The sequence below is a fragment of the Poecilia mexicana genome, unplaced genomic scaffold (assembly GCF_051168715.1).
Source record: "Poecilia mexicana isolate PSO_F unplaced genomic scaffold, ASM5116871v1 scaffold_7, whole genome shotgun sequence".
Taxonomy (NCBI): Eukaryota; Metazoa; Chordata; class Actinopteri; order Cyprinodontiformes; family Poeciliidae; genus Poecilia; species Poecilia mexicana.
In genome coordinates, this window is record NW_028263376.1 from 29,855,140 (window position 1) to 29,883,082 (window position 27,943).

The 27,943-nt window shown below is 37.7% G+C and overlaps 1 protein-coding gene across 3 annotated transcripts; it reads left to right on the forward strand.

Annotated features, from left to right (window-relative positions):
• The first annotated feature begins 4,066 nt into the window (after nucleotides 1-4,066).
• Nucleotides 4,067-27,564, forward strand: tp73 (tumor protein p73). Of its 3 annotated transcripts, none has more exons than XM_014973020.2 (12): nucleotides 4,067-4,233; nucleotides 10,441-10,689; nucleotides 20,600-20,786; nucleotides 20,998-21,113; nucleotides 21,745-21,854; nucleotides 22,107-22,249; nucleotides 22,400-22,488; nucleotides 23,003-23,130; nucleotides 23,435-23,589; nucleotides 23,692-23,821; nucleotides 25,274-25,367; nucleotides 25,637-27,564. In XM_014973020.2, exons 1-12 carry the CDS (start codon nucleotides 4,156-4,158, stop codon nucleotides 26,036-26,038), a joined length of 1,881 nt encoding a protein of 626 aa, XP_014828506.2. In that variant the 5' UTR covers nucleotides 4,067-4,155; the 3' UTR covers nucleotides 26,039-27,564. The 3 variants fall into 3 exon arrangements, with proteins under 3 accessions (XP_014828506.2, XP_014828507.2, XP_014828508.2); XM_014973021.2 differs by lacking the exon at nucleotides 4,067-4,233 and adding an exon at nucleotides 4,912-5,175; XM_014973022.2 differs by lacking the exon at nucleotides 4,067-4,233 and adding an exon at nucleotides 9,275-9,696.
• The last annotated feature ends 379 nt before the right edge of the window (nucleotides 27,565-27,943 follow it).

The window sequence follows — 27,943 nt, forward strand, 5'->3', positions numbered from 1 at the left end:
AAGCCATCACTTCTCTGAAGAGGATGCAAATCAGTTTCCCTCCTCTCTCCAGTTCATATTGCTTCTCTGAAAAGTCAATGAAGTTCTTTCCCTCTTATCAGAGCTAAATTCGGTCGATATATGTTTTGTTTGTTTGCTTTTTCCATGTTGCCATTTTTTATGGAGGGTCACTTTCTTGGCATGTTCGATAAACAAACAGGTACTCGTTGCAATATCATTCCTGGTTGTTTGGATTGGAATAAGCGTAACCTTCAGGTAGGCCTAATATTTCTTCATATTTCAGCTTATGTTTAAATAACTTAAAAAGAAAAGATGAAAAAACAGACTTTTGGAAAGCTAATTTCCCATTACCTATTGATTAAGGTTAAAATGTAGCTATTTATTTAAATTATTGTGGTGAAGATGGCTGTTGATAAGGACTGCATATAGTGCGCATTTTTCTAGACTTTTTTGTTGCTTAGTCTCAGAGCAACAGAAAATGCATCTGATTTTGTTAAACATCACAAATAATAGAAGTAATAGCGTCGTTTTAGACGTGGACGTAGACATAAGCGAAAATGTAGGGTAACCTGTTTTATTTAAATATATACCTGAGATATAATTTTAGGCACAGCTTACATAAATAATAGCTGGGATTTAACTTCCAAGTTTTATAACATTAAAATATTAATAACTTCAAAGACGCTCAGATCTTACATCAAGATAAACAGCACATTAAATTATCTAAAGTGAGATAATTCACTTGGGCCTAACTTAATTGCATCTAAAACAATTTTTAAATTTAATTTCTGCTCATTTGAGACTGCTTTTTTTTATCCTCCGCACTAAATAACCCTTGGGAAGGGAAAATGCGTGTATAAGCCATGTTTGTTGTCATGGTCGCTGTAACCGTGGAGTGAAGACGCGAAGAGACCGGTGAAAATTTTCTGCGTAAGACCAGCATATATTAAACAGATTGAAATATTGAATGTATTCATTTTGTAATTTATTGATTCGTGTTAAACAAAAACTGCCCCCAGTTTATTTGTTACATTTGGATATTTCACCTTATTTACTACCCACCAGCTCATCAGTGTGTTTTGGTTAATATGCACATCCAGTAAAAATATTAATGCAGAATAATTTGATCGATTTATTTACTTATTTGTTTGCGAAAACTTTGATGCCCAAGAACGCTTAGGACCTTTTTGTTTCTCTCTGGTAATATATATGTATATATATTTTATTTTATTTTATTTTTTTTCAAACCACCTGCTCTCCGACCAGGGATCTGCGTTCGTGTCTGAGGCGGCAGATCGCTGCTGGAACAGCGGGAATTTACTGCAGCCAATTGCTATTTTTTCAGACCTTGTCAGCCTTTTTTTTTTTTTTAAAAGCTAAAATCATTTTTGGTTCAGCAATCTTCGCGGATGTTTACCGAGGAAGTTCCATATCTGCAATCGATTCGGTGAAGACCAAAGTAAAGACGACTGTGTCCTGTACAGACAGTCACTTTTAGCAATTCGGAGAATTTGTTAAATCATTAAGATTTGAGACTTATTTAGCCTATTTGTTGTTGTGTGTATTTTTCAGATCCTGTACTTTAGCCAGTTTTTCTTGCGCAATCACAGCTATACACTGGTGGTTCCTAAGAGACGTTGCTGCGCGGCTCTTAATACATTTTCACAAACAAATATGCCCATCACGATGTCAGCCTGTCTTAACTGCGATCATTTTCTGCATATTCAAACTGGAGACTAAACGAAAAGTCAAGACATCCAATCATCATCAATCGCGGTAAGCCTGCTTTTTGCGACTTTCTCAAATGTAGGCCGCTCGAAACACGTAGAAAGACGTTCCAACTCAAGAGATACAGGCCTACTTATTAGTGAGCGAAATAGTAATAAAAACCAGAAGGTAATTTGTTCAGTGTGATCCAAATCTGTCCAGGACCACCTGGAGTGGTCCGGCGGCGCAATAGTGTTTCTGCCATGAGCGTGTGTGATGGAGTGATATTAAAAGAGGACGGGAGGATGCGGTGCAGAGACTGAGGAGGATAGGCTTCCCCTCGGAATGGAAAAGGCGATGAGTGAGGCAGGTCTGGACTCGCTCAGGCCCCGTGGCGCCCTGTGGCACCACGCTGGGACTACATAAGTGCAATCACACCTGAATGAAGGCGTTCTGTGTTCCCGTGTGTGTTGAACCCCTTCCACTATTTCACTCGACGAAAACTTTGTATAACAACTACAGAGGTAAAAAAAAAAAAAAAAAAAAAAAAAAAAATCGTTACCTATGCACCTTCACGGCCTACTTTACAGCCATGTTAAAATTAACGACAGCACAGAGTTGGATTTTCTTGGTATGGCTCTTTGCCCAGGGTGTCTTTCTCTAGGAGGCGGTATGCAAAAAAAGTTTGCACTTGCTGATCAAGCAAATGTTCTGTTGCTTATTGACATCGAGTGTCTGTCATTGTTCTCCACTGATCATTGCAGGCTGCACTGAAGGTGTTTTCATTCAAGACTGCAATTGGTACTAAATTAAGCAGTTACCTTTTTTTTTTTTTTAAGAAATAGTGTGTATTTGATAATCTGAATTATGTAAACAAGTCAAACCTAAACTAGATTCTTCTGTCCTGAATAGACATTTAAAAACTCAGTTTGTGACTGGCAAGAGGTTTATTTTTTTCTTTTGTTTTTAAAACACACAATATTTTTTAAGTATCTAAACACACTATATGGATTGACTTTTCAAGCTGATTTAAGATTCTTTTAAGCTCAACCTCGGTTTGTGAACGTAATTAAGAAATGTAGTTTTCCCTCAAAAATAACTCAATATTTGTCTCAGTCTCTCACACAGGAGGAGGGGCTCAGTGAGAGGAGCAGTCACGCAAGAATTACCAATGATGGAAATAGAGCATAGTTTAGTTGTTCTTGATTTCATTTCCAAAAACAAGTTTCAAACTTTAGAGGTGAATAGGCCACAGTGGGCAATAGCACTTGTAAATACCCTTTGCTTGCCAACAAACTTCCCTTTTAAGAAGTTTATGATGAACCAAAGATTGATGTGGATAAATCATTTATATTTTGACTGCCTGTGTCTCAAAGCTCTACATGAGTTAAGTAGTTTGATTCTACTTTGCAAATAATTTATACCAAAATTGCTCTACCAGAAAATAACCTCACACCAGTGGTTGTTTTGGAGATTTAAATGTTAATTGCTTTTTTCTGCATTATCCATGCATTTCTACTCAGTTATTATCAGATATTTACCATTCATTATACAAACTTAATTAAATATCTCTGTGGCTCGAAGAGCGATCTGCCCCTCATCAGACTGCCCGTCCTTTAAGATGTCCCAGTCCACTGTTGTTGAGGAAGGTGGCACCTTGGAGCATCTGTGGAGCTCTCTGTGAGTCAACGTCTGCTGATGACCGCTTTCTGTGATTATATACTTTTTATTTTAGCAATCTATTGTTTCATTTTTATCTCAGTGCATGTTATAAATTATACAATGAGATAAAAAAAAATGTTACTTCCACTTTAGGTTGCGGTAAAAAAAAGTTTCCTGATGGTGAAGGTAAATTATTAGCTTTCTATAATAAACCAGACTTTAATATATAATATATAATCCTGTAAATTTACAGTAACATATTGACAGCTATAGACGCCAGAAGTTTACTGTAAATACACAGTAGCTGTAACATAATTAATCCTGACAGTAGGTTACCGTCAATGCAAGTACGGTATAGATACTGTGAAAGAACGGTAAAATACTGGCATCCATAGCTGCCAGTAAAACCAGAGTGCTTTTTTTTTTTTTTTTACCCAGGATCCTGGATGGCATTTCATAATCTCTGGTTCAAGATATGTAAAACAAAAATACTTATTTTAAATGTGTTTTTTTTTTTTTTTTTGCCACAAAATTTTCTAAGCTGATTATAGATTTTTAAAATAGTTTAAGGTCATGAAACATGTTTGAAGAAAATAAAGACAAAAAAAATAGCCCTACTGTTTTTCTGAAAGTAAATAGGCTACAGGTTGAATTTCTCATAAATTTACTTTATTCGTGAACATTTCACATCCATGATATTTTTGTCCACCTAGAGAGCCAGACAGCACCTATTATGAGCTGCCTCCAAGCAGCCAGCGAGGTGAGCACCCGGTCCCATCTACGAGCATGCCAGGGAATCACCGAAACTGTGCGGAGGTCTCCATGGACGTCTATCACATCAGAGACATGAACGACAATGTCATGGTAGGAACATGAGTTGCTTTGGTTTTCAGAAGCATATGATATAAATTTTTTTGCAAGATTATTTTTGGATAAATAAAAGAATATCTTCTCCTTCTTATTGCTCTTATACATAAACAGTTTTAGCCTCTTTTGGTGTCTTTTTCCCCTTTCCCTCCTTTTCAGGGAGAATTCCCACCTATATAGTTTCCCTCTCCTCAGCAGGTTTTTCCCTCTCTGTTTCTCTGCTGAGCGATCTGTTGGGACTGTGGGGTGGTCTGTGTAAGTGTGTGTGTATGTAGGTGTGTGTGTGTGTGTCATTGTGCTGAGGGAGGGATCATGAAATCCCACAGTGCCTCCACAGCAGAGCCATCTGTTAGGTAGTGTGTGCCTATGTGCAGATGCATTAATAAGCAAGCGCATTAAGTTTGCAGGTGATCGCTCGGCAGATGGCACCTGTTAAACTTCATGTTCACAAAAAAAAAAAAAAAAAGCAAATCTCTTTTTAATACAGGGAAATAATTGCACTGCTCATTTTGACTTGGCTCATCTTGTGATTTATATGAATCTTTGTCTCAAAATCCGATTTCTGACCCCACCTCTGTTTTGTGCCTTTCTGATTTTGAATATTGGTCTCATGCCATTTTTAAGTGGGCAAGTCTGGACCTGTCTGTCTGGTTAATGAATAGTCATGACAGAAAAAAAAAATAGAGAGAGAGAGAGAGAGAGGCAGGGCGAGAATTTGTTGTTGAATTGTTGCTAGATGCATAGCAAATAAAGAAGGCCAAGTGGAGAAAGAGAAGCGGATGAGGAAGAGGCAGGGCATCTTCGGTCCTCCATCATGTCCGGCTGCACAGAAAGGTCACCTGGCTGCAAAGAGGTCAGATGTTACTGTCCAACCTGACCACAGAACCATTGCAGAGGCAGGTTTATCTTGTCAGGAGCCCAACGATGCTGTGTGATGTGGTGAGTTGATGCAAATTTACAACAGTGCATACTGAGTTTGATTTATTTGAAAGAAAAAGTTATGCAGAAGATTGTATTGCAGTTATTTGTAAAGTATTCTGAACATCATCTCTATATTTAAATGTTTACTAATAGCATAGATGGAAAAAATTGTTTGAGATTTGACTTGATTTTCATTGCTTATGGCAGGAGTGGCCAACTCCACGCTTCGAGGGCCGGTTTTCCTGCAGCTTTTAGATGTGTCTCTACTTCTACTTGTACTTCACACACCTGAGTCAAATAATGAGGCCATTAGCAGGACTCTGGAGAACTGGACTGCTCTTAGGAGGCGAGTCAGCCATTGGATTCAAGTGTGTTGGACCAGGGAGACATCTAAGAGTTGCAGGACACTGGCCCTCGAGGACCTGGACTGCCCACCCCTGGCTTATGGTGTTTGAGCTTTTAAAAACAAGTAAATTTTAATATGTGCTTTGGAATACTTAGCATTAATTTCTCTTATAAATATAATTTTTTTAAAGATTTTGGCTTGGAACACTTTCTACTTATTTGAAAAAGGTGTTCACGAGCTGATAACAGTACATTTTCTTTTGCTTTGCTTCAGTTTATGTTAACCAGGTAAAATTATGAGAACCATATTAAGAGGTAGGTTGGTACAGTTTGGACCCGCCTACTCCATGTTTCCCCTATGAGGGGGAGTTTACCTGAGCAAGAGAAACAGCAGGAGACAGTAAATCTGACCGCCTCTTGTTTTCTTGGTTTCTACCTATTTACCTGTCACTTTATTAGTAAAATCTTTTCAGTTTTTTTTAAATCAGATTTCTACAAATCAGCGGTATCTAGGTATCGAGACTTACTGAACAGAATCGCTTGAAATTCAAACTGGGGATCGTATTTGGGGATCAAATACGATAAGTTAAGTTGCTTAGTATGTGGCATTATTGTTGGAGTAGATATCTGCATGTTTCAGAAACTGCTGACCCACTGCAGATTTTCAGTATATCTTTGATTTTCAGAGCATTAGTTGTGATTTAGAGAAAATGACCAGAAAAATAAAAAAACATTAATCGCCTTGTTGATGTCAGAGGAGAATGTACAGATTGGTTTGAAATGACTGAAAGACAACAGTATCTTAAAATAGCATTTATTAGAAGAACCAAGATATGCCAAAAACCATTACTGTAAACCTTAAAGCAGATGGGCAGTAACAGAAGAGTGCACAACAGTGACTCTTAATTCTTCCCTTGCATCCATAATGGCCCTAATTAGATATCACATTTTACTTGTTTTACATGAAGATACAGCACTTTGAGATTCGAAGTCTCGTTTTTGCATTTTGCCTCATATATCCAGCAGGGGGAAACCTTGATGCACACACTTCTGCATTGACCTCCCTTCATCCTTGCATCTGTATGCCATGTGTTTCCATCGGGAAAGTTAAACATGTATAGGTAGTTTTTATATGTTACCATTTTGTTCATTTGTGCAGCTAAGCTTTCATTTTTTTTCCCAACCTCCTTCCAATAGGTGTGATAAAACAATGTTAAGTGGCCGTGGTGTTTTATATCATTACAAGGTTTGATATAATAAGTGGCTGTAAAAATAGGTAATAGTCATTTTATCCTGGACCTTTTGTGTTTCATTCACTGTGACAAGTGAAGGTAGCTGCAGCAGGCTTATCCTCGTCTCTTAGTGTTTTGAGCCTTTAAGCTTGGCTTTGAGTGGCAGCAGCCAGGATGACTGCCCATAGGGAAGGTCACATGATGCTGCTGGGATGGGAATCACGTACACACACACACACACATGAACACACACACACATTTGCTCACACAATTGCAGGGAAGGCTTTAGCTCTTGTTTCAACTTGTTGTGAATTCAGTTCAGGTATTAACACAGAGCGCACCTGGGAGTGTATGTATGTGTCCGTGTGTGTGTGAGTGTGTGAAATACTTTTTTTTTTTTTTTTTGTGCTGTTGACACATACACCTGGACCTCTTTTGTGCCCAGAAAGCTTCTTTAATAATAGAGCTAGGTTGTAAACAGACATTAGGGGGACATCGCAATTACTTTCTTCATCCCATTTATAAGAAAGGCAAACATCAGTATAAATGCTAATTGCCATATGTTTTAGATGGACGTGCGAGCAAGCAAAATTGTATGGATCCAAGCAGCAACACTTTGGTGAATTAATAATAGTTTGTATTTAGTTTTGAACATTGACTGACTTTCGCTTTTTTCCCTTCCTGATAGAGTGATAAGACGGGGGATTATTATTTGTGGGTTCCTATTGATCAAGATCACAATAGGATTTTCCAAGGTGAATGGATGTGGAACATTGAGTCAAAGTTTGAAATATGTGTATCTTACAAAGGGAAAATGTAATGGAAAAGTCCTGGTTTTTCTTTTTTTGTTTGTTTGTTTTGAAAACGTGTTAACGATAGCTTACCATGTTTGGTTAATCAGTGATGTCTAGAAAGGAACATACAGTCTTACTTTAGCTCACTTAAAGTCACAACATGTGAGAGAAAGTAGTTGTCAATTGTCCCATCTGCCTCCTTTATGGCACCTTAAATAGTTTTATCAGCGAGTGTGTAGTATTTGATTGTTTTTTAAGGAAGAAGATGATAAAGGAAGGAAAAAGAGGAAAAATGAAGGAAGAAAGGGTTGGAAAAAAAGAAAAGAGTAAGGAAGGAAGGAAGGAAGGAGAGAAACAATATTTTCCTTTGTCACATTATAACCTTACACTTAAATTTAATTAAATTGGATTTCTTATGTGTGTGAGAGCAATCTAGAAATGAGACGTTTGATGATTTTAAAATTTTCACAAATAAAAAAATCCAATAAGTATGCTGTGTATTTGTATGCAGTCCCTCTGAGTAAATACTGAGCAGAGCCACGTTCCGCTCCAAGTACAGCTCCACGTATTTTATAGGATTTCACCACCATCTAGACTCTTAATTCTTTGGCCATTCTTCTTTGCAAATTGGCTCAATCTAAGAAAGATTGGGTGGAGTTTGAGTACAAACAGTAGTTTGAAATTCTTCTCATAGATTCTGAATTTAACTTTGTACTTAGATTAGGCCATTGCTAGTGGGTTTTCTTGCAGTTTTCTGAGCAGCTTTAGAGCATTGGTTCTTCCACCACCAGAACTATGTGCTGTATTGACTCAGGCGGGGGATGAATGTGTATTTAAGAATAGTTCACGGGACATTAAACTTTTTCAATGCACTGCACATGACATATGAGTGCATTAAGCAGGACGTGCAATGCTTCTGAGTCTGTATAAAACTTAAAATGAAACATCAGAATCCAGTAATCATCATCAAGTACTATTGACTTTAACAACTCATTTTATTGGCTCATGCAGTTAACGTAATAATTCTTAAGGCAAGATTTGGCAAGCTTATTTTTGTAGCACAGGCAGTCCACGACATCATATGAAAGATAAAAAGAAAAGGCAAAAAAAGTTTTTAAGTTCTTATTTAAAGAGAGAGATTAATGTACCAAGTACAGCACAGACTTTTTGGGTCCATTTTTTATTGCAATGGTATTAAGGTTTAACTGACATTGGGTCAAAAAATGTGCTCTTCAATGAAACACGTGTAACTCAATTTTTAAAGAAATTGAAATGCCTTTTCACAAAAGAATTAATAAATTGACTCTGTCCATGTGGTACACTTGAAAAATAAAAACTGTGACTCATTGGACACTTGGTATTTTTGCAAACACACAGTTGAGAAATCAAAATCCATCAGTTAGAGTTTGAAACTTTTGTCTACTTTCCAATTTATGTGAAACATATAACATTATTTTAACAAGCTTGCAAAGTCGTTGGATGTTTCAGCTTCTGAGAGTGCTGACCACCTGACCGTGTTACTGACTGTATTGGTCAGGTTTGCGTGCACAAACCAGAAAGTCAAATTCCTTGTTTGCGCATACAAACCTCACCAATACAGTCGATTCAGATTCTCATTTAGAGAGAGATTGATCTGCGGTGCAGGACGGTGGGGGTTCTGACCTTTGAACTTGTGTTTTTTCTTTCCTCTTTCTCTCTCTCTCTCTCCGTCTCTCTCCCTCTCTCCTCACTCACACACCCTGCATCTTGCTCTCGATGTCAGACCAGACAGTGTTGACTTAGAGTAGGCCTTTACAAGGTGTTTCGGAGCAAGTGTGTACATGCGCCCCGGCATTGCCGTCTATGTCCGGGCATGCCATAATTAGAATGTCGTACCATTTTTTGGGTTCCCATCCCTCTTTTCCTTCTCCGCTTCTCTCCCCTCATCTCAGTGTATCATTCCTCTCTCTCCACACCAGTCCTCACCTTTTTTTTCCCCTTGTCCTGGCAGCACATGTGCCTTGAGTGTGCGGTAGAACATGTCCACTGATGCACACCTTGCTTGAGGTCTGAGGTTATAGGCTATGCTCCTGCACTCTGCGGTGCTCTGTTGTGTTTGGACGTTTGACTGGCGGAAGATTTGATAAATGAGACCAATGCTCTAGAGGATGTACTACGTGAAAAAGAAGGTAAAACATTTTTTTTTAATTTTCTTTGGCTGGTAGTTAATTTTTCTAGTGCAGTTTCTTGACGTGTCTAAGTCAAAAACAAAACAAAAAAAATCTGGTTTGTTTTTAAAATCTAGATTATTTTTACTATTACTTTCACTTAATTGTATGGATTATAGTTATTGAAGATACATCAAGAAAATTACTGTTAATGATCATCGTGGAAAGTGAACGGGTGAACTTGTTTATGTAGATTATGATTTTTTTTTAAATTATTCTTTTGTGTGTGTTTTGTGGACATACTACGACAGAAAACCCTAAGGTAGTTTACGAACAGCCAAGTTTGGCCCTAAAATAAAGTCATTAACACTTATTTTTACTTACAGCACATCATCGCTCTTCACAAACACTCTGGAGAGAAAAAAATGGGAAATGGCATGCACTTTGGCAAACCTTGTCATGTCTGTGTTGTACAACATGCATCACATAGCCACGAGGACCTCTGTACGACCGCCCTTAAATTGTACGCAACTTTGAGTGTTATGATGTGTTCATTTCACAAAAAAATGCAGATGTGGGACACCTACACATGCAGCATCACACACAGTGCAAACACAGATATCCCTCTTCTCCTGTAACCCGACCTCCCTTAAGCTTCCAAAACCTCTGTCTCTCTCGCACTTCTAGCTGTGTCCTCCCTCTGCCTTCCTGCTCCCTCCCTTTTTCACCTGTTTGGTTCTCTTCCCTCTTGGCTTCTCCCCCCAGTCCCAGTACAACTTGCTGAGCAGCAGCATGGAGAGCCTGGGGAGCCGCGCCACGTCCGCCAGCCCCTACAGCTCCGAGAACACGTCTTCGTCGGCCGTGCCCACCCCTTCGCCTTACTCCCAGCCCAACTCCACCTTCGAGGGCCTGTCCCCTGCCCCGGCAATCCCCTCCAACACCGACTACCCGGGGCAGCACGCCTTCCAGGTGTCCTTCCAGCAGTCCAGCACCGCCAAGTCCGCCACATGGACCGTGAGTAGACAAACACACACACACACGCACGTTTGAGGCCTTGACATGCAGTTCCCCTGTCTGTGCATGCAGGAGCTTTTTTTTTCTCTTTCTGTCTCAGCGTTAGTCACACACTCATCAATATTCACACGGAGACACTCATTCTCACACATTCACCCCAGCCAGCACGTGTGCAGGCATGTTGAGCGCAGGCAAAAGCGGGTCCAGTGATTTATCTTGTCTTATATTAAATTTTTTTTAGAAATCTGCCTGATTAGCACAGCAGAGAAAGTCTCGTCCAACAGAACTGCTTAGAAACATTTTGTCCTATGTGTGTGCCACTGACACATTCTGTCATAGTTTTGAGAACATTTAAATAACGGCATTTAATATGCATCTAAGAGTCGTAGTAAATATGCGTTGGTGCAGATGACATGGTAGCAATAATAATAAATGACTAACACGATCAAACTTGGGACGATTTGAGATATGCATCGTGGGAAACCGAAGTTTAGGATAGAGGGAAGGCCAAACACAATCTATCGTGCAAGCCTTTACAGATCTTCATCTGATGATGATGCCTAACCTTCCATCAAACATAGATTTAGGACGACATCACATATGTATTGCTGATATAATCAACACATTGTGTGGAAAATGTTCCATGAGTAGCAGAGCTTGAATAAGTACCAATAGATAATTATCAGCATGTCAAATCTGTAAACCTTTTTCTTTTTTACTGCTCATGAAGTGCATCAACTCTCACCGTATTCTGTTTATAAACCAACATCCAACTGCTTGTAATTTGATGGTTATTTATTTTAGTTTAGTAGAACTAAAGTGCAGGTTCAGACAAATTCTTTGAGATCCAAATGGGGGAAAAAAATGTAGTTTCTTAATATCTGTTCTATTCAAAGATACTAATTATCCAAGAACCTATTTTTGTTGTTTTGTTGTATTTTATTTAGAGTAAGAAAAAAAAAGAAATCTACAAAAACTGAAATAAACATGTCAGACCAGAAAAAAGTGGAACTCGGCCAAAAAGTCTTGATCGTCATCTCTCTTTGAGGATCTTCCCTGACAGAAACCAAACCGAGGATATTTACATTAGAAGCATAAAGGAGTATAAGGTGATGTGACAGTGGTGAAAGACAGGTGAAATGGGAGCTGCGTAATTTGTCATCAAACCAATGAGAAACCTCTCGCTGGAAAGGTGTCACCTCCGACTGTCACACAGTTGACCTCCCTGAAACAAGAGAAACAAGAGACAAACCGCTCTCCCCTCACTCTGTGTGTGAGGCTGAAGTCCTCGGGGGCTGTGTGTTTGCTTGGAGTAACCATGCGTGATGGACTCCTTCAGTCTGTCCTCGGTGATGTAAGAAGATCCTGCCTCGGACATTAGAGCGGTGGTCTTTGACCCGCCACTTTTCTTTCTCTGTCTTTTCCTTCTTCCTCGTCTTAGCGCGCACTCATGGCTGTCACCTCTGGCGCCCAGAAGTTTTCCTTTCTATCCTCTGATCAATTCTGTCTCCCTGTCCCCTCTTTGTCTCCTTTAAATCTCTCAGCCACATTGCATTCACATAACCCAAAAAACAACAGAATAATAAAAAATAATAATGAACTGGAGAAAAATAATGCAATGAGCCAAAACCAGATCCCTCTGTTTGCTTTTAAAATTTGGTGTTTTCATCTGATACTTGACAGAAATGATGAAGAATAATTTCTATCAACTATTTTAAAGATTTGAAGTAAACAGGCTTAAGATCCTTACACTGCTGGTGTGCTTACCAACCTACTAAACTACACAGATTACTTTGAATAATAAAACAAATCCTACAGTTTGAATTCTCACAAAGTTCAATAGACTCTTTTGATATTTTACACATCTTCAGCCAAATTATTTTTAAACTTCTGCAGTAAACATTAACCTCTTGTAAAGGTTGCTGACCCCGGCTTTACACCGCGTTTTGTGTACCTGCTTAAAAGAGATCAAATTCACAAAACGTCTCCATGAGTGAATCAAAGATAGTTCGTTTGCTATTAGGTTCGATTCGGTTTGCTTCAATTCAGCTTTAATTATTCATTAAAGTTTACAACAAATGTCGTCTTAAAAAACTTTGCAAAGTTTAATTCATAAAAAGAAAGTATCGAATCAGTTTAATAGAACCCAATCATCAGGTTCAACTTTATCCGCGTACGTTCCAATTTGAACCTAGTTATTCGTTATGCAGTCAAATTTAGTTTGCGGTGCCAATTGGCACAAAGATGTCAACCTAAGGAAGTCCAGCTTGTGGTTTTGGTTACTCACTTTGCATCATCCCCTCTTCCTGCTCAACTCCTTCATGACAGAAAGAAACCTCCAGCTGAACCTGGATCAGTTTAAAGCTTAATAAGTTCATACATTCACTATTGAAACACTTTCAAAATGTCAACTTGAACGTCTACCAAACATCACGACAACTTTGGTTTTCGTTGTGTAATGTTGGCAAAAAGTACTTATTGACGCTCAGTGAAAAAAAAAGAAGCATTAGTTCTTCTTGGGTGATTTTTGTTTTTCTTTGAGGCGATAAACTGTTTTGCTATCATCTCAAGAGAAGACACAAAGGAGTGTTTGACTGGAAAATGACTTTTGCTGAAAATGGGGATTGAGAAGATAACCTGTGATTATTTTAGTGCCTCCACTGCCATTATTCAAGGGGATCAGAGTGAGAGATTTAATCTTTTATAAAGCTTTGCTCTGTCTTCTGGGCTTGGTGGTAGAATTGGAGAAGCAAAGCAAAATCAGGATGGAATGAAAAACAAACTCTTCTTGAGCTATGAAGCAATTCTTTTCTTTTTAAAAACCAAATAAACTTGCTGCTAAGAATTTTTTATGGAAATCTGCTAAGAAAAAGAAAGCATATGTAGTCTCTTCCAATAGTGTCTGCACCCTGTAAGCTTTTCAAAATATTTTTATCACATAGACTTCAATGTATTTTATTGGGATTTTATGGGATGGACTAACCCTAACCCTTACCCTACCCTACCCTAACCCAAAGTAGCACATTATCATGGAGTGAAAATAAACGCACACATGGTTTCAAACACTACTATAAGTTAAAACTTTATTCATTTTAATCTTCTATTTATTTTTTTAGACATGAAGACATAAACTTATGTAAATATATCTGCACAAACATTACTGTATATCTAAAATAAATTAAAATAATTCTAGATGGGAAAAAAAAAGAAATCTACAAATGCACATGATCCGTTCCAAAAGGAAAATAGTGCAGCAGAGCTATTTTTTTTTCTGTCCCTTTATTAACTTGTTAATATCTTAAAAATTAGACAATTGTAATATCGCACCTAATTTTGCTTGCTGTGTGTGTCTTAAGTGTAAAATCTGAGTGCTGTTCATTTGGATTCAACCTCCCTGAGTCGAGACTTTTTATAACCATCTTTCTCTGCAGCTACAGCTGAAAGTCTCTTTTGAGGTGCAGCCATGTTCAATGTTATTAGAATACTATTGTAAAATTAATTTCTTTTAGTAACAACTTTCACTCAAACACATTATTTAAATTAATGAGACACAGACTGATGTTTTTGAGTATATCTTTTTGCTAACTATGATGATTTGCTGCTTAAAGGGAATGAAAACACAATATTAGATCAGAATAATGGCAAAAAACATTTTAATACTTCATAAAAAGCATATTTAATATCTGCTTAAAGGTTTTTGTTTTCAAAACGTGTTTTTAATCTGACAAACGAGCTTCATCCAAAAAAAAAAAAATATTCAGATTCATTGAGTTTGACTGTTGTCCCTAACAACTTTGTATATTCAGAGATTAATATGCTTGCATATTCCGTTCTTGAAAATACCTCAAGCTCAGTCGATGAGATGGTGGAGAGCTCTAAATAACAGCTATTTCAAGTCCTGCAACGTATACTAAATTGTACTTAGGTCTGGACTTTGACTGGGCCATTTTCGCACATGAATTTGCCTTGATCTCATGTATTCTGTTGTAGCTCTGCTTGTTGAAAGATGACTAAAGTCTTATGACTTAGCACTGCCCTTAACATTTTTCATTATTATATATATTTTTTTTTAAATCTTAGAAACGTTTCTCTGCGGATACATATAGTCACATTGCTAAATATAGTCAACCATCTAAGTCTATGCTCATTCCTTGTAGCCTCAGGTAGTGGGGAATGCCACCAGGGGAATATTGACTATAATCAGTTGCCTCTTTTCCCAACTCTTTGCCTCCCACTAAGACTGGGTGGCAAGGCATCGCTTTTGGAGATTACAAGAAATTGAGCTACCTGTTGCATCAAGCTTTTATTGTTAAATCCTTTCCTCTCAGGTCTTCAGCTCCAGTCGTGACGAAATGTTAGATTTATGGCCACATACCGATGGATCCACCATTAAAAGAGGGCAGAGAACAGAAGAACTGATTCTTCCCCCCCCCCATCTTTCATAATGTTTCCACACACCATAATCCCATCCAAGCCCATGTTAAGCCAGTCTGGTAATCCCCCCTCCTTGTCTAGTCAAGACAACACACATTAGTGATAATAGCTCTGAAACTCTGCCGCTCTCCTGCCTCTTAAAGATGATGCCTTAGCTTGGATGCAGACGAGCGTCACCGCGACTGGAAATGAGATCTAACACCTCAGCATTGTCAAATTACAAGACCTCTCTCCATACTTTCAGACTCAGCATGTGTGCGTGCATGTGTGTGTGTGTGTGGGTGTGTGTGCGCATGAAAACCGCATGTGATGGGAGTGGGTTGTGTGTGTGATGCGGCTGAAATGCAGGCTCCAGCATGTACTTCACTACAGCTTGTGAGGAGCTCCTCTTCCCAGCTATTAGCGTCTCTCCGTTAGGACGCAGGTCCCAACAAGTCCTGCACAATGCATCCTTCCCTTACTTTCCAAATACATCATTCACAGCCACATCACCATGCTTTCTCTGCCAAGCAATGAAATCTGGGAAAACTCACTTGATACACACGTGTAGGCCTCTAGAGAAGAGTCTACAGATCAAACAAATATGGGAATTTATGCTAAAAAGTTGTTAGCGCAAATAGATATATTTGTACCCCTGGCAGAGTTAAGTTAAAAGAAATCTCTTATTTAGTAAAATAATTGTCAACATACAGTTTTTTAGATAAAATGTAGAAAAAAACTCCTTTTATATAGTTTTTGCAATATTTCTTTTAGGATCCCTGTCTCATTTCCTGACAGAAACAAAGTTCTTGGTTGAATAAAAATGTTAAATCTAAATTCACCAGAGGGATGAATAACGTAGCACTTAACCACATACATAATCAGTATTTTATTACTAACATTTACAAGTGATGGACTGTGGTGGCCAGGTCAGTTTCTTGCATTAACATCACTCCAGGAAGCTGCTTCCTGCTGCCCCCACTGCATGTTACAGGATGTTATTCAAATTCCTCAAAATGTCTAAGTTTTTGGTTTTCACAAATGCAGTAAATGATTTATGAAATGCAAATTGAGGGTAGAGTAATTTCGCCCGTTTTTGCATATATGTTATTTTAAATTGGTCATATATATTTTTTTCTGTCAGAGTTTGTGTAAAGCATAAAAGTGAAAAGAAAATAATTAACTAAGACTACAAATAGTCTCTTTTCCATTTTGATGTACAATTACAAAGCAAGTGAAAATAGCCATTCTACACTATGTGGATATGTAAAGTATCCACACTCTATGGTGATTCTAAGTGTGAGTTTGAAGGTGCACAAACTTTTTTTTTAATATTTGTCAGTTGAATTTGCAACAGGCATGCTGCTGCTTGTGTACATGGATGATGGTCTGGCAATTATCACCTTGTCTGCAGGAGCCTGTCCTGACCTGCCTTCAGTGGCCCTCTATGCAGAAGAAAGGATGGATTCCTCAATCTGTGGCAGCGCTTTTTAAAATTGACCGTGTTTTTTTTTTTTCCTGGGCTATTATAAATGTCTCTGGTTCAGTTTTATGAACGGTATGCCACAAAAAGAACAACAAAGCTTAATTTGGTACAATGTTTGTTGCTAAAAATGGTATTAAATGCTACTAAAGAATGAATCTACAGCACAGTGGGTAAAAAAGAACATTTTACATGAAACTATGGACATTATTTTCATTTGTGACAAGTTTGTCAGCTGACTATAATTTGGATCGGTTTGTGTTAAGATAATTAAAAAGGAAAAATATAACATTTATCCTAATTTTACCCTCTTTTTACCAATCCTAATCAATTTTCTTTCTTTTCTCTCCAACATTATCTCCTCCCTTCAGTACTCTCTGTGATCTGAAATAAAGCTTGGTTTAGTCATCGCTCATAATCTCTTGTCTGTACATGAAGATACAGGAGCTGCAGCAGATTCTTGTTTTTTTTTATTATTATTGCTTGCCCTATGACCACAATAATTATCCAGTGTGTGTCAGTGTGTGTGTCAGTGTGTGTGTGTAGGTGTGTGTGGGAGAGAGTATATATACTGGTGACCACAATAAGGAGCAAAATATACTCTGGAAGGATAAAAACACAAAAATGTATTACCATTTTTCCTTTTTATAGTTATTACATTTAATATTTGGTCAGACTAATTTAGAAAAAAAACTTTTCTGCTGAAATCAGCTTTACGTAACATAACGGGAGACAAGGAGTAGTGAATTGCAGAATCTCTGAGACAAAAGCACTTTTTTTTTCACATTATATGAACCACTTAATTATTTTTTTCTTGTAGATTCCTTATTCTCTTTTAAATCATGTGGGGGATCCTGAAAACATACAGAAATCAAATTAATTGCATCGAAATGCTGAAAGTGTGAAAAAATACGAGACTTTGTTGGAAAAACAAAACCGGTTGAACAAAATCTAAAGACATACATTCTGATTACTGATCAATCTGATTTGAGTTCAGTCAAGCCATTAAAAACTCATTTATTGTTAATTTTAAGATCAGTAAAAATAATTTCTACAGCATAGAACACAGTCACCACATCCGATACCATCATTTCCATCATTTAGTATTTAACTTGCTGCGCTTTATGATTTCTCGACGGTTCATTTTCTTTGATCCTTCACATTTATGTTCCATTAATTTCTGTCGGAAAGCAAACCAGTAGTTTGAACATGAAAAGTTCAAAATTCGGTTAATAAAATGAAACGTATTTATTTGCAGTATAGAGGGCCTGTTGAGACTTGTTAGGGAAACGTAGGTGGAGTAATGTTGTGCACAGGTATTTCCATCGTTGCCATTGCTCATAGCTAAGGGCATGTGTGTGAAGTTTGGTTGTCAGGCCCCTCTTACCTGTGTATATGGATGTGTTTAAGGATGTGTGTGAAATGAACAAAGAGGGCATTTTATGGGTGGGCTGCTGTTTTAAAACAACCCGTCATAAGTCAGAATAAGTTAGCTTAATTATGCTGATTGGTATGAAGTTGGTAGCAGTGTTACTGTAGCAGTGTTACAGTAAGAAGGCCCAGGGTTCGAATCCTAGTTTATGGTTTTCTGCCTGAAGTTTGGATGATCTCCCTGGTTTCTTTCCAAGTACTCTGGCTTCTTCCCATAGTTCAAAAACATCACTGTTAGGTTACCTGGTTAGTCTAAGTGGCCTTTATGTGTGAGAATGTGTTGTCGGTTGCTTATCCTATGTGTTGCCCTGTGACGGACTGGCAACCTGTCCAGGGTGAGAATGTGTTGTCGGTTGCTTATCCTATGTGTTGCCCTGTGACGGACTGGCAACCTGTCCAGGGTGAGAATGTGTTGTCGGTTGCTTATCCTATGTGTTGCCCTGTGACGGACTGGCAACCTGTCCAGGGTGAGAATGTGTTGTCGGTTGCTTATCCTATGTGTTGCCCTGTGACGGACTGGCAACCTGTCCAGGGTGAGAATGTGTTGTCGGTTGCTTATCCTATGTGTTGCCCTGTGACGGACTGGCAACCTGTCCAGGGTGAGAATGTGTTGTCGGTTGCTTATCCTATGTGTTGCCCTGTGACGGACTGGCAACCTGTCCAGGGTGAGAATGTGTTGTCGGTTGCTTATCCTATGTGTTGCCCTGTGACGGACTGGCAACCTGTCCAGGGTGAGAATGTGTTGTCGGTTGCTTATCCTATGTGTTGCCCTGTGACGGACTGGCAACCTGTCCAGGGTGAGAATGTGTTGTCGGTTGCTTATCCTATGTGTTGCCCTGTGACGGACTGGCAACCTGTCCAGGGTGTGCCCCACCTCTCACCCAATGACTGTCGGAGTTAAAAGCTCAAAAGCACAGCAACTTTTCAGTAAGACGTTAATCTTTCTTGCTGCCTGCTGAAAGTCTTGATCTCTTCCCCTGTCTTGCAGTCTGAATGAAATGTAGACATGACTTCACATTTCACAGAGTTTTCAATAAAAAAGTTTTTTATGTTTTTGTGATTTATCCATTTTTTTAAATTTTTTTTTACTCTTTTTTTCCTGGAGAAAGGGTATCGACGCAGAAGAGTTGTCAGCTCAACCTTGTAAACTTTACAAGCGGTGTTTTGCGTGCTCATGCAAAAATCAGACTTTTGAGGTAGTGAGTGTCACTAGGACTTTACCACTCTCGACTACATCTGTTATTAGACCCAAAATGTCTCAAAAATGTATTGTTCATAAAACTCCACTTCCAAGATGAAACAGTAGACCGGTCCTTGTAATGTAAAGTGACGACTATTATTTTTGGAATGTGTCAAATGATTCACTTTTGAAAAGATTATCATTGGAAAATAATAGGTAGAGATGAATCGTGGCTGTTATTTTACATTTACAGATTTCATCCAGAGCAACTGGATGAAATCTATTAATTCTGTGGTTCTATTAATGTTTTTTTTTTTCTTGTCTTCCATCTATAAAATAAGACCAGATTCCACCCTCATGTTTTTGTATGCTACATTACAGATCTAGAGCTGCATGTACTTTATCCCTCCTATGGGAGGTGCTATTTTATGTGCTTTTTAGCACATCATAGCATGTCTGTACAAGCCTGAACAGACTTCTTGGATTTTTTCCTGGAAGGTTGTAGATTGAGTTGTGGCATGCTGAGCCTGTTTTATTTCTTGCTAAGTATTTTTATGCACGTATTTCTGCCACTTACACTCTCACAAGCATGCGTGTACATGTGCAGACGATTGTAAACTAAGGGATTGCAAAAGATTTGGCTTTAACACAGATCAGCATATATTCTTTTTGAGTTTTTTTTGTGAAGAGAGATCAACTTGAACGACTTAAGAGAAAACATTGTTTCTTTTAGCCTGCTGATTTCCAGTTGTTGTTTTTTTTTTATACTTCTGGTCATAGAGTATGGCCTCCGCAGTCTGCAGTTCACGAACAAATCCAGTCAGTATACTGTAATTTATTTCTTGTGATAGGCTTACATCAGATCACATATTTTTTAAATAATCTTCAGGTAATAATTGGTTAACAGTTCTATTTGTTTCTTTCCCTGCAGAATCTTGTTCTCGTTCATATTTGCGTCAGACATGTTCTTTTGTTTTTGCTGGTTTGTCTGCACTTGCATTCAGTTTTTCAATCAGTGAATTAATATCTCCACACTTTGAGACATTTTTGCGACAACAATGCTATTAGTGCACTGTGCTAATTTCACTCATTGGCTGTTATAATGTCGTGTGTCTGTGCAATCACTGTGACTGTTGCTTATGTGTAAAACAGTTTCACATTCAAAATGCATTCAATGTAAGATGCAAGTTTGCTTTCAAAAAGAAAGAAAAACATGCTGTCATGTTACAGATGTTAGTATAACATATCAGTTGAATTGTTCCCAGAATATGTAGCTTGGAAATCACTTTCATTTCTGGTCATTCATTTTCAATTTCCTTTCTTTTTTTTTCTTAAAAACTCAATATTATTGTTACTATTATTATTCTATGGGACTAATTTCTGGTATCTCTTTTTTTTTCTAGTACTCTCCTTTACTGAAGAAACTCTACTGTCAGATTGCCAAAACCTGCCCAATCCAGATCAAGGTGTCGTCCTCTCCTCCTCATGGGAGCATCATCCGAGCTATGCCAGTCTACAAAAAGGCAGAGCACGTCACAGAGGTCGTCAAAAGGTGCCCCAATCACGAACTTGGACGGGAATTCAATGATGGTATAACAAAGCACGCTTTACATTTCACATGACATCATAATATTATGCGAAATGTAAAAGAAATGTAGCAATAAAGCTCAGTTTTGTTTATTAGCTCAGTTCAATTGGTTGATTTTGAGCTGATGTCACAGTAGTCAACTTCAAGGGATTTATACTGAATACGCTGTGTTTGGACGCAAGTCAACAAACTAAATGCTTACTGTCCCCTCAGGTCAAACAGCTCCAGCCAGTCACCTGATCAGAGTAGAGGGAAACAACCTTAGTCAGTATGTGGACGATCAAGTCACTGGCAGGCAAAGTGTCTTTGTGCCCTATGAGGCTCCGCAGGTTGGTGCTTCAACATTTCCGTGAATAAGTGAGACACACGATGAAATGCATTTAGTTGGATGGATGAGAACTGAAAACACACAGTCAAGAAATGTGTAGATAAATAGAAAGACATCATCTGTATAAAGGGAAACTTTATGTGATCTCTCTAAATGATCACATATCCTCTTTAAGTTGTGTACTTTAAGTAAGTTCTTGTGACAGGAAAGTCTCAAAGATGTTAAATGAACAGGAAAGGAAGAAAAAAGCAAGTGAAAATATGTGGAGGTCTTTGAATGCTTTTGTATTTTCTACTGAAATTAGAAACAAGTTAAAACTCACAAGTCGCTTAGTCAAGATCATTGCGGAGAAAAAGAGAATTTCACTCAAGTCCCTCGAAGTAGGCACAGCTATAAATAAAGCTTCCGGGCGTGTGCAGACATGAACGGGCATCATCTGTCTGTGATTGCACCTGTGGAGGGCAATAAAAGGCACGATTGTCTCTTCTCACATCAAAGTGCACTACAACACCTCCCCCTGGTGGTTAATTAATGATATGAACATAACAGCTTGAGGAATAATTTTGAAACTTTTCTGAAAGTGTCAGACAGACTAAGACAGTTTAACCTAAATATGTTGTGCTGTGTTTCAGGTTGGGACTGAGTTTACTACCATCCTTTATAATTTCATGTGCAACAGCAGCTGTGTGGGTGGGATGAACAGGAGACCAATTCTCATCATCATTACTTTGGAAACCAGAGAGTAAGTCATTGACACAAGACTCCCCACGATTGCTCTTCTTTTAAATTACACTGCATTTAGACTTAAATGTGTTGATCTAAGTCTAAATGATCTTTTGATGGTTATGTAAAAGTCAAAGTGTTGACAGGTCTACAGCAGAGCAGAGCAGAGGAGAAACTTTTCAGTTCTTCTACTGTCATTTTAATTCAGTTTATATTGGACCAGTTAAAGTTTTGCCAGCAAACATGTTCAATTCTGTGATTGTCTCCGTAGTGGCCAGGTGTTGGGCAGACGATCATTTGAGGGTCGGATATGCGCATGTCCTGGCAGAGACCGCAAAGCAGATGAGGACCACTTCAGGGAGCAACAGGCCCTGAATGACAGCGTGGCCAAAAACGGAAGTGCCAACAAGCGCAGTGAGTTGATAAAAAACGAATAATGTTCTATGTGCTGCTGAGACATTTCAAACGTCAAGAGTGGCTTTGAATGTTTTTTTTGTTGTTGTTGTTTTTTTATTTTTTTGAGTTTTTAAAACCTGATTGACATTGTTTTCTGATGTTTTCCAGATTTTAAACAGAGTCCGCCAAATATTTCCAGTCCACATATCAACATAAGAAAAAGACGGCATGGAGAGGAAGAGATTTACTATATTCCTGTAAGAATTACTTTGACAGATTTTTCCTTTTACTACTAGTAATAAATGAAAACCTTTTGTCTGCATCTGATCTTTTAGCAATGTAAGCTGTCAAATTTAATCCAGCAATAGACAAGTCTTCGCAGACATTAATTTATGATTGCCTCTTATTTTCTTCACAAAATCACAGCAAAATACAAAACAGATCTCGAATCAAACTCATGTTACGTTGTTATGACACAGAAAACAATTGCTCTGGATTTTTAAATCTTATTTTATCTATAACGTTCCCAACATAAAGTTGAAGTAAACTGACCTAAAGCTAAAAACACAATTTTAAAGGAATTTACACTTTTCATAAATATCAGTAAAAAGGAAAGGTCTCAAGCTCAGTTATTCCTTACTTCTTGGCGTGCTTGGTTTTAGCGCCGCCTGCTGTACAAACTGGACTCTGACGCCTCTTAAATGTGATGGTAGTTTGTCAATGGTACTGACTATTGATCATTATTGTTGCTGATGCTGTCTTTGTGTGCAGGTTCGTGGGCGGGAGAATTTTGAGCTACTGATGAAGATTAAAGACAGTTTGGAGCTGGTAGAGTTGGTACCGCAGCCTCTGGTGGACTCCTATAGACAACAAACACAACAACAGCTGCTGCAGAGACCGTGAGTTCAAATAAAACATACACATGCTACAGCTGTGCATGGATTATGGCTGAAGAAGAAAACATTCATTAGCACTGCTCAGTGCAAAAACAAATGTGATAGCTAATGTGTAAATGCTCCTGAGAGATTTCTCTGTTTAATTGTTGAATTATGCTGGCTGGTTTTGGTTTTTGTTGATACTTTTTACCACACTGTATCTCTTTTGGGATAAAAAAAAATGTATGTATATTTTTGATATAAGGTCATCTACGGATGCAATACAAAACTTCAATTTATCCTTCGTTTTGTTATTTTCTTCCGACAGGAACCATATAGCATCCCCCTCCTCTTATTCTCCGTTGTCCAACATGAACAAGATGCATTCACACAGCGGCCTCGGGAAGACACAGTCCCTCAACCAGATGGTGGGGCACCAACCTCAGCAGCATCCCAACGCCAACCCCACCATTGCTCACATGGGTAAGTGTTTACAACACTCTCATGATCTGCCATTAGACCTCTAGCGCATCCAGTGCAAACCCAGTAAGGCACAGTTCCTGATCATTCCTCTCTTCCCCGTAGGTCCGAGCATGCTCAACAGCAACCACATGCAGGGTAACGGTGACATGAACAGTGGCCACAGCAGTCAGAATATAGTGTCTGCTTCCCACTGCAGCCCGCCACCTTATAACCCTGACCCCAGCCTTGTCAGGTACCTCACCCTGCAGTGACACTCCTTCTTTAGCCAACTGTAAAAGGCCAGCCGGCAGTCAGATGCACTTGTTGGGTTAAATGTGAAATAGTGGGATGTTGATGCTTCAGTAGTTACTTTTTCTTTTTTTGGCCATGTTTAAGTTTACTTTTTGCCAGGTGATGTCTAAATGTAGACAGTTTGGTGTGACTATGGCTGCTTTACAAAAGCTTGCAATGACAATGCAAATCTCTTTACCTTATAACTGCCGCCATAATGAAGGTCCAGCTTTTAAAAATATATATTCATATTTTTTTTCTATTATTATTATTCTGTCCCCATAATTTGGCCGTCGTATCGTCTAGCATTCTGCATCCACTATGGAACTGATTTTAAAATGCTTTGTGGCGACCACGGAGGCACAAACCTAAAACATCAAAATGTCTGTTTATGTAGCACAGCTGGTCAAGAGGTGTTGACCTTCATTATGCCTGCAATAGCATTTTGTCGCTGTCGGGCAAAAACTTTGTGTCTCTATTTTCAATTTTGTTGTGAGAATCAACTCAGTTGTTGCTCTCACTCTCCATTCCTCTCTGTGGTTCCATTGATAATTACTGAAATGCATCGATGAGCATGTCACATGTGAGTTAATTTACATTTCCTGTAAAGGTCGATTTTTTTTTTGGGAGTTATGAAATTTCTGTCCGACAGCAACGATTTGTTATTAGTTACGAACTTAGATCTAAAATCCTTCATTTTGTCACTGTGTATACAGTCTGGCTTTGCAATGCACTACTGCTATTTTTCTATAAAGGAAATGTTTAAGTTGTATTAATTTAAAGCTTTTTTTCCACGTTCTTTTTTTTATATATTTTGTTGAGGATAATTTGTCAGTGCAGTCCCTGGTCTTTAAGATATATTTGACAGTTTTGATACACCATCCTTTTGGTTTTTTTGGGGGTGGGGGGGGCTGTTTTGAATATTTGAACAGTTACAATGTACAGTCAAACTCTTTTTACAACCTCTTTGTATTACCAAGACTTTTAACATTTCATGTATTTATAATAAAGGTTTTTCAGCAAATCAAGAATGTCCTCATGAATCATTAATACAAATGCATGTGTATGCTCTTGCTTCCACCGCATCTATCATGCCGTGTAACTTTGCATAAGCACTCGATAACAGAGTTGTGCAGTAAATCTGTCACTCAGTCTCAAAATAAATACAGAAATAAAAAAATAATAATGATTAACAATTGAGCAAAGAAAAATTGACACAAAATTATAAAAATTGTGTACTTCTACAGTCTTTTATTAAATCAAATATAGTCAGTAAGGTAAAGTTTCGATGTTCCTCGTTCTGCTAAGGAATAATTATAGTTTACAATAGTGTTTAAATAATTAATGCTCATATTTTAGTCCTTCCTTCAGCTGTAGTTTTGGTCTAAGAAGCCCTGCTTTTCTTTCCATACAGTTTTCTCACCAGTCTGGGTTGTCAGAACTTCATTGAGTACTTCACCTCACAAGGCCTCCAGTCTGTCTACCATCTCCAAACCCTTACAATGGAGGTAATTACTCTGAAACTAATCATTTACCTGACACACCTTTATGGATTTGGCTTTATAGAAAAGGAAAAAGAAATCAAGCAAAGAGCACAGCACAACAAAAACACTACACCTGCGATTTGCTTAATAGCTGAGGTAAAGTCTCATTGCTTTAAATGTTGTCACTCCCCATAAACACATATTTTTATTCAACCACAAGAGGGCACTGTAATTATTCTGCTTTGTGCTTTTGCGTTATTACAATTTTACATTCTTGTCTGTGCCTTCCCCAGGATCTAGGTGCGCTGAAGATACCCGAGCAGTCTCGCCTTGCAATCTGGCGAGGTCTGCAGGACATGAAGCAAGGAGCTGTTCATCAGCTTCCCAACCCCACCCATCACCACGAATACCACGGCCAGCAGCTGCTTCGCTCCAGCAGCAACATGGCAGCCTCGGCGATGGCAGCCATCGGGGCCGCAGGCGGGGAGCTGCAACGTCAGCGAGTCATGGAGGCTGTGCACTTTCGTGTCCGCCACACCATCACAATCCCCAACAGGCCTGGCGTTGTGGGGCCATCGGGGATGACCCCAGCTCCTGATGAATGGGCTGACTTTGGTTTTGACATGCCTGACTGCAAAGAGTCCCGAAGCAAGCATTCCATCAAGGAGGAATTCATGGAGAGCGATGTTCACTGAGACTGCACTTTTCTTTTTCTTTTTTTTTTTTATGTCAACATAATTAATTGCTTGTTTGTGCTCCATCAGGATGTCTGGTGGTTTCGTAAGTTCTGATCTTTCCCAAAGAATTAACGTCCATTTAAATTGTTGGATTATTCTCAATAGCTTTAAAAATGATTCTCCTCCCTAGGATAATTCCACACATGCGAAGTAAATTACAGATATAACCATGACTTTTTAAACAGTATACCTACAACTGTTTGTTTTTTTTTGTTTGTTTTTTTTCCATCATAATGTTCACATGTAGAAAGCCAGCCACCAGTTTGCAAGTTTTACAGGGTATTTTTATTTGTTTGCATGGAATTTCTTCTCAACTAAATTATTTATTTTATTTTCAGTTTTTTTCCTAACTTGTACAAATGTATATAGAGTACGTTGTAAATGTTTTGGAATAGATGTGGGTAAGAGTATTTAGATTCTAAATGATGCTGTATGAACCAAATGTTTAGGACTGAATAGTAAGTCAATGCTATGGCTACAATACCACAGTTATGTATTTTTTTTTATTAACTATGACAACATGAATAACTTTTAATTGAATATGTTATTCATTATGTTGGCTTCAGCTTTACTTGTGTATATGTTAACAAGTGTTATAGCTTTTACTATTTAATATGCTGTAGAAAATACTGTGCTCGTCCTTTATTTTAGTAACATATCCACAAACAGCAGAAAAAAACAAAGCTTCTGAAACAGTATTATATTCAAATGACTGGATTTTAATTTGTTGTGTAAATAATAAATTAAGAGTAAGATCCTTGTTCATCAAGATGGATTTTCAGAGTAGCTTGAAAGTCCTTGCAGCGCAAGGTTGCCATGTGCTGAGTACTGCAAGAAGAGCTAGTCTTAAACCATTCTTCAATTATACAAATACTGAAAACCTTTCCTCAAAGCCCTTTTAGTATACTAAATGAATGCCCAGTTACTCAAGGGAAAAATATTAAGAAGAAAAGAAGATGGCTTAAGACATTTTCAAAGCTTTTTTTTATTTGTGTGTGTGTGTGTCTTTATGGTTCTTTTTTATGACTGCATTCCAGTTTTTGTGTCGATTTCAAACCAACAATAAAAAATTGTTTGATACCATCACTTTTATGTGCAGAACTTTGGTCTGCACCAAAATAAAAACCTAATTTACAGCCAATTTCTAAAATCCTTAGAAAATGGCTTCTTTTTGAAGACTCCTCAGTGAGAAACATAATGTCACCCACTCACCACTGCATGATCTAAGAACAAGCACTTTAATGCTTTAAAGTTAAATGTCCAAATGATCAGTATTAGGTAAATGAAATTTCAAAATGTAAATAAAAATGTTTTGCTTAAATATTCTGATCAAATATCCTTTTTTGTACTAGTTTTGTAAAGCGATGTAAGATGTTCTTCAGTGTATTTTGCTAAACACAGTGTTTTTCTTTAAATCATCATTTTAAATATTTCCCCTCCTTAATGTCTCTCCTTATTATACTAATAAAGAGTTTCAACTCACATGTCAAGTTTTCAAATATTTTCTCATTACTGTATATTGAGTGATATTATGCAAATATCCATAATTATATATATATATATATATATATATAATTGTAAATAATTATATTATTTACAATTAATATTTGTAAATATAATTTTGAAATATAATTTGTAAATTATATTTACAATTAATATTTGTAAATATAATTTACAAATATTATATTTGTAAATTATAATATTTAATTTATAACTTAAATTAAATATTAATTTAATTTAAATTAATATAAATTATATATATATATATATATATATATATATATATATATATATATATATATATATATATATATATATATATGAGAGAAAGAGAGAGAGAGAGAGAGAGGAATGAATGAAGCA

Bases quoted from the DNA above. Each gene is read 5' to 3' on its own strand.
- tp73 (XM_014973021.2), top strand. From the start codon at position 5,095: ATGTTACTGTCCAACCTGACCACAGAACCATTGCAGAGGCAGGTTTAT. The intron at 5,176-10,440 runs GTGAGTTGATGC...TTCTCCCCCCAG, and splicing joins CAACGATGCTGTGTGATGTG to TCCCAGTACAACTTGCTGAG. The intron at 22,489-23,002 runs GTAAGAATTACT...CTTTGTGTGCAG, and splicing joins AAGAGATTTACTATATTCCT to GTTCGTGGGCGGGAGAATTT.